This window comes from Oncorhynchus keta, chromosome 11, assembly GCF_023373465.1.
Source record: "Oncorhynchus keta strain PuntledgeMale-10-30-2019 chromosome 11, Oket_V2, whole genome shotgun sequence".
In the NCBI taxonomy this organism is placed as follows: Eukaryota; Metazoa; Chordata; class Actinopteri; order Salmoniformes; family Salmonidae; genus Oncorhynchus; species Oncorhynchus keta.
This window is the reverse complement of record NC_068431.1, coordinates 48,757,027-48,763,062: the sequence shown is the minus strand read 5'-3', so window position 1 is coordinate 48,763,062 and position 6,036 is coordinate 48,757,027. Positions and strand designations below refer to the sequence as shown.

The 6,036-nt window shown below is 42.5% G+C and overlaps 1 protein-coding gene across 1 annotated transcript; it reads right to left on the bottom strand.

Moving 5' to 3' along the window:
- Positions 1-1,094: 1,094 nt before the first annotated feature.
- Positions 1,095-5,788, bottom strand: LOC118390774 (transgelin-3-like). The gene is made up of 5 exons (XM_035781481.2): positions 5,621-5,788; positions 4,674-4,887; positions 4,242-4,416; positions 2,254-2,356; positions 1,095-1,993 (listed from the first exon to the last, which is right to left on the bottom strand). Exons 1-5 carry the CDS (start codon positions 5,734-5,736, stop codon positions 1,852-1,854), a joined length of 750 nt encoding a protein of 249 aa, XP_035637374.1. The 5' UTR covers positions 5,737-5,788; the 3' UTR covers positions 1,095-1,851.
- Positions 5,789-6,036: the final 248 nt, after the last annotated feature.

Sequence of the window (6,036 nt, the reverse complement as noted above, 5' to 3'; positions counted from 1 at the left end):
CTCTCGGATTTCTGGCAACCGGCACTTTTCAAAGGGAATTGGCTGACATGTCAAGGATCTCTCAGCCAAGCTTTAGCCGCGTTATGCCAGACGTGTTAGGAGGTATAACTGGATTGACTCACCTCTACAAAGTTTCTTTACACCGTGGGTGACCATGCAAATATCAAAGTGCAATTTGCAGCAATGTCCGGTTTCCTAAATAATCGGTGTAATTGACTGCACTCATGTTGCTTTAAGGGCAACGAGTGAGAGTGAATTGACTTTCATTAATCGAAAGCTTTATCATTCCATGAATGTCCAAATCATATGTGATGCGGACATGGTGGTGGCCTGGGTCAACCCATGACTCATTCATATGGAGAAACAGCAGCGTTGGGCGCAGACTTGAGGCTGGAGCTGTCCGTGATGGCTGGCTTCTAGGTACGGATGAGTAAATGTAGAAATTCTAAATCAATTGCAATTTCTCTGCTGCAGTGCCTAACCCATTCACTAACCTTACAGGCGACAGTGGATATCCTCTCAAGCGGTGGCTGCTCACCCCTTTCGCCAACCCGCAGAGAGGAACTACAATGTGCGCCATTGCCAGGTACGCGCTGTTGTGGCGGGCACCATCGGGCTTCTGAAGGACATATGGCGCTGCCTGGGTTAGAGACCCACTTTGTTGATGATGCTTTTTGTGCATTGCGGTTGAACCAAAATATTATATTTAACAAAGATTTAATTAAATGTAAACAATGAAATATGTATATGAAATTTTGTGAAATAATAATATATGTTGATGCTAATACTATGTACACTATCTAATTACGTTGCAATATAACAATAGCGCACAGATACCTTAATTGGGGAGGATGGACTGGTGGTAATGGCTGGAGCGGAATAAGTGGAATGGTATCAAACATGGTTTCTATGTGTTTGATGCCATTCCATCAGCGCCGTTCCAGCCATTATTATGAGCCCTCCTCTCATCACCCTAATAACGATGACACACCCCTCACTATTGTCATTGTTTGCACTAATTGCACTTTTGTCTACATAACCTAGTTCAAGTATTCATGACATTACCCTGAAGAAGGCACAATGATGACAAAATATTGGTGCTTCACCCAATAATTTACTGGGAGCTTGTATATAGTGTGCAACTTTATTTATAGCCTAGAGTGAACGTCAATAGGCAGCGCTTCTACCAACTTTTTGCGCCAACTCATGCTTTTTACAAGACATTTCACACAGTACTCATACATCTGGATACATTAAGTAACATAAATTAAACAAGAAAAAAGACATATAATTGAAGTACTTCAACAAATATTAAACTTAACATTCAATACTGAACATGAACTTTGTGCATAAAGAAATCATGCAACGAAGGTAGTTAGTTATATAAAAAGAAAAATGGCCGTAGTGCATTGCATTCACATTCCGCAGTGTAGTAAAGAATAAGACTACTGGTGCTGTAAATGACCTGAATAAAGAATATTGCACCTTAATACTACCGTGACTATCATTACAATTACTTTTCAAAATAACATTTCTCAGACAATGGCACAGTTGCTGTCATTTCGCAATTGTGTTGACAGAAACCTTGAACCCCTTTCTGATGCAAAAAACATCCACTCTGACAGAAATGACACACCAGACCGTGTAACTGAGTGAAGAAGAGCCACTGTGAGCTCATACAAAGGCTTATTGAAGGACATCATCTGTAATGCCCTGTAATAGTGTTCTGAGACTTTCAGTATAAGGTTACATCTCGGGCCCCTATAGCGAGATCATCAGGGAAACTTCACGCTGCCACTGAGCTAATGAGAGAGCAACTTTGGATTAATTTAGAGGAGCCAAATCACATTTTTACATTATCTGGCGTGGCATGCCGTACCCCCTCATGCCAGACTGAGATGCCCCCGTGTTTCCGCCCATCTGCATGCCAATCAGACTTCGGCCTTGACGCAACTGCTCCTCAGAAAACTCCCGCCGGTTTCCCTGAGCTTTCCTAAAAGCACAGGAGACAAAACGTGATTTACCTGCTGTGATGGATGTTTGTACAGCAGAGATTAAAACTGATACAAGTCAGATAGGAAGGTCTACACCTACAGTAATGATACGTAAAGCAAACAGGTGAGAGGGAGGAGGGGTCAAGTTAAGGCGGCTCATTATAAATAGTTCATTTTGGAGTGGTATGTAATAAAGAAATGGACATCATTGCTGTTTTGTACAACTCATTACAAACAGCTATCATGATTGGTTCCTCACCTATGAAACCAATCAGGTTCACCACGATATTGACCATCATCCTTTGTGAGCGCCATACTGCCAAGTGCTGACAAGGTCCCTTGCACGGCAGCCATATCTTTCCCTGTAGTACACAAAATACCAGACAGACATTTCAATACTATATTTGGCCTTTAGTAGGTCAAAGCAAAGTTTATTGGCCGCATACACAGATTTGCAGATGTTATTACAGGTACCAGCGAAATGCTTGTATTTGTAGCTGTAACAGTACAGTAATACCTAGCAATAAAAAAAACAATGCAGAGTTCCTCTGTCTAGTGTCTGTGTTCTTTTGCCCATTTTGATCTTTTATTTTTATTGGCCAGTCTGAGAGATGGATTTTTCTTTGCAACTCTGCCTAGAAGGCCAGCATCCAGGAGTCGCCTCTTAACATTGAGATTGGTGTTTTGCGGGTACTATTTAATGAAGCTTCCAGTTGAGGACTTGTGAGGCGTCTGTTTCTCAAACTAGACACTCTAATGTACTTGTCCTCTTGCTCAGTTGTGTACTGGGGCCTCCCACTCCTCTTTCTATTCTGGTTAGGGACAGTTTGTGCTGTTCTGTGAAGGGAGTAGTACACAGCGTTGTACCAGATCTTCAGTTTCTTGGCTATTGCTCGCATGGAATAGCCTTCATTTCTCAGAACAAGAATAGACTGACGAGTTTCAGAAGAAAGTTATTTGTTTCTGGCCGTTTTGAGCCTGTAATTGAACCCACAAATGCTGATGCTCCAGATACTCAACTAGTCTAAAGAAGGCCAGTTTTATTGCTTCTTTAATCAGGACAAGTTTTCAGCTGTGCTAACATAATTGCAAAGGGTTTCATAAAGATCAATTAGCCTTTTCAAAAAGCTAAACTTAAATTAGCTAACACAACATGCCATTGGAACACAGGAGTGATGGTTGCTGATAATGGGCCTCTGTACGCGTATGTAGATATTCCATTAAAAATCTGCCGTTTCCAGCTACAATAGTCATTTACAACATTAACAATGTCTACACTGTATTTCTGATCAATATGATGTTATTTTAATGGACAAAAAATGTGCTTTTCTTTCAAAAACAAGGACACCAAACTTTTGAACGGTAGTGTAAACATTATTAAAGTGACCAGTGTTCAATGACTATGGACATAGGGCAGTCGTTTCTAAGGTGCAGGGTAGAGTACCGGGTGTTAGCCGGCTATTAAGAGTGACTAAGGTTCAGGGCAGGGTACTGGATGGAGGCCGACTAGTGGTGACTGTTTAACAGTCTGATGGCCTGGAGATAGAAGCTGTTTTCTCAGTCTTTCATCACAGCTTTGATACACCTGTGCTGTTTCCGCCTTCTAGATAGATGGTAGAGGGGTGAAAAGGCAGTGGGGAGGGTGGCTGAGGTCTTTAATGATCTTCATAGCCGACCTGTGACATCGGGTGATGTCCTGGAGGGCAGGCAGTGTGCCCCCGGTGATGCGTTGGGCTGACTGCATCACCGTCTGGAGAGCCCTGTGTTTGCGGACAGTGCAATTGCCATACCAGGCAGGTGATACAGCCCGACAGGATGCGCTCAATGATGCATCTGTAGAAGTTTGTGAGGGTCTTAGGAGCCAAGACAAATGTATTGATTCTCCTGAGGTTGAAGAGGTGCTGTTGAGCATTCTTCACCACGCTGTCTATGTGAAGGGACCATTTTAGGTCGTCAGTGATGTGCACGCAGAGGAAATGTACGTTTTTGACCCCCTCCACTGTGGCTCTGTCAATGTGGATGGGGGTGTGCTCTCTCTGCAGTCTCAAGTAGTCCATGTTGTTCCCTCATTGGTTATAAAAATAAAAAAAATTGTAGAAAAGAAATGTATGATTTGACAAATGAATCCTTTCCAGGAAGGTATATTATATTGAAAGGCTATATTCACATACATGGCACATACCTGAAGTTATCTATCATAAGGACTAACCAATTGCTGCATGTGAGTGTAAGGTGGAAGAGCTGTACCTTCCCATAGGTCCACGGTCTGGAAAAGGTCCCCGGAATTCACCCCATAAGCTTCAGCTGACTGCAGGAACTGAGAGATCTTCTCCATCTGCTTGAAGACCATCTTTGTCTCTTGGATCTTCTTTATGGGTTCTTGACCAGGGGGATAGAGGCTGTTAATGAGCCTGCAAAGAATCTGCAACGAGAGATGCAATAATGGAGTGACAGATTAGAACTGGCCTACACCCACCTAGCATTAGAGGTGGCAGTGGTTGGTGGCTTTGAGTACCAGGAGAAGAAACCCCATAATTACAAAGGCTATCAAATATCATCTATTATGATAATGGTGAATTAGAGTCTGAGATGATCTGTATATGTGTTTTAAGAGTTAGGTTTAGAATAATGAAAATATGCATAAGGTTACATCAACCAGAGTTTGTGTCAGAGACTCACTGTTCCATCCTTGAGCCAGCTCTGGAAGTTTAGTCTCCCAGACTCTGGTCGTTCTATGTCCCCCTCAACCTGCAAGATGATCCAGTCCACCAGTCTGGCCTCCAGGTCCAGAGTATACTTCTGGTCTATCTTCTCCTGAACCTCCCTACTCAGCCCGTAACTGGGTCCTCTGTTTGCCATGGCTTCCAGAGTTCGAGCTCTTCCAAGAGAGTGACTGCAAGGAAAGAGGGCAATTGAACAAATATAACATCTCTCCAACCCTTCTGTAAAATTAGAAGCAAAATGTCTTATTTTGGGTAAATTAATCCATAACTTTTGAACTGCAGTCTATAGTAGTTTGAGGATGTGTGTCGCTGGAGACATGCACTATTTCACTGCTGTCTGTTAATTATTTGTATTCGTCTGCCCTGGGCTTTCATTTCTGATGTCACATGTATATTTAGGTACGGGCCTCTGACTTCAAGGATACGCAGTCATAAAGTTCAGCAATTTTTTTCATATATTCGGACACCTCTAGTTTCACATTGCAATCTTCATCATTTCATTTGTTTTAACCGTGTGGATGATAGTTCCCTCGAAAAAAAATCCAGGGAAATATGATCGAATTTCAGATAGTCTACGTAGTCCTCCTGTGATGCGCGCGTTGTCACTCTCCACTGGATGGCATCCAGAGATTGATTTATGAAACGCCATAATATACTTGCTTGCATAAGCGAAAGAAAAAAGACAAACGGATCAGCCAAAAATAAGTCCCTCTCATTCTATCTCGTTAGGGAAATAACGTAGGCTAAACGGCCTGGATTAACTCCCTCCAGGGAAAATCCTGCTAGTGCAAGTGCATGCAATATGACAGCATTTATTATAGCGTTCGCAATTACATCTAGGCCCATTCGTTATGTCAGGTTCCGTCTCTGCACATTATTTTCCCATTTCAGTCATTTACTTACGAATTTTCAATGTATGTATGGTCAGGCTTCGTTCCGTTCCTGGTCGTTAGTCCCACTCTGGAGTCACATGCTGTTAAAACTGGACATCTTGAGGAGTGCAGTACCAACCTCAACATCCGTACTCAGCATCCGTTCTGTGACTCCCAACAGCTTTCAGTGCCACGAGAGTCAGTTGATGCCGCTGCGCCTTCGCGCCTCCAATAGGGGATGGAGCCTACTATCCGGATGAATTCATGGCCAAATGGGAGAAACGTCAATATCCAGTGGTAATGTCCAGGAATGGTTACTATAGGACTTTACCCTTCAAATAGTTTACTGGGAGTTCATTCCAATTATTTCATTAATATAATGTAGCATTACATGATTTGTAGATAGTCAAATGAATGGGTAAAGAAGGGCCTATGGTTGATATTTGT

Bases quoted from the DNA above. Each gene is read 5' to 3' on its own strand.
- LOC118390774 (XM_035781481.2), bottom strand. From the start codon at position 5,736: ATGTTGAGGTTGGTACTGCACTCCTCAAGATGTCCAGTTTTAACAGCA. The intron at 4,417-4,673 runs GTGAGTCTCTGA...CTCTCGTTGCAG, and splicing joins GCTGGCTCAAGGATGGAACA to ATTCTTTGCAGGCTCATTAA. The intron at 1,994-2,253 runs GTGAGGAACCAA...CTGTGCTTTTAG, and splicing joins GAACCTGATTGGTTTCATAG to GAAAGCTCAGGGAAACCGGC.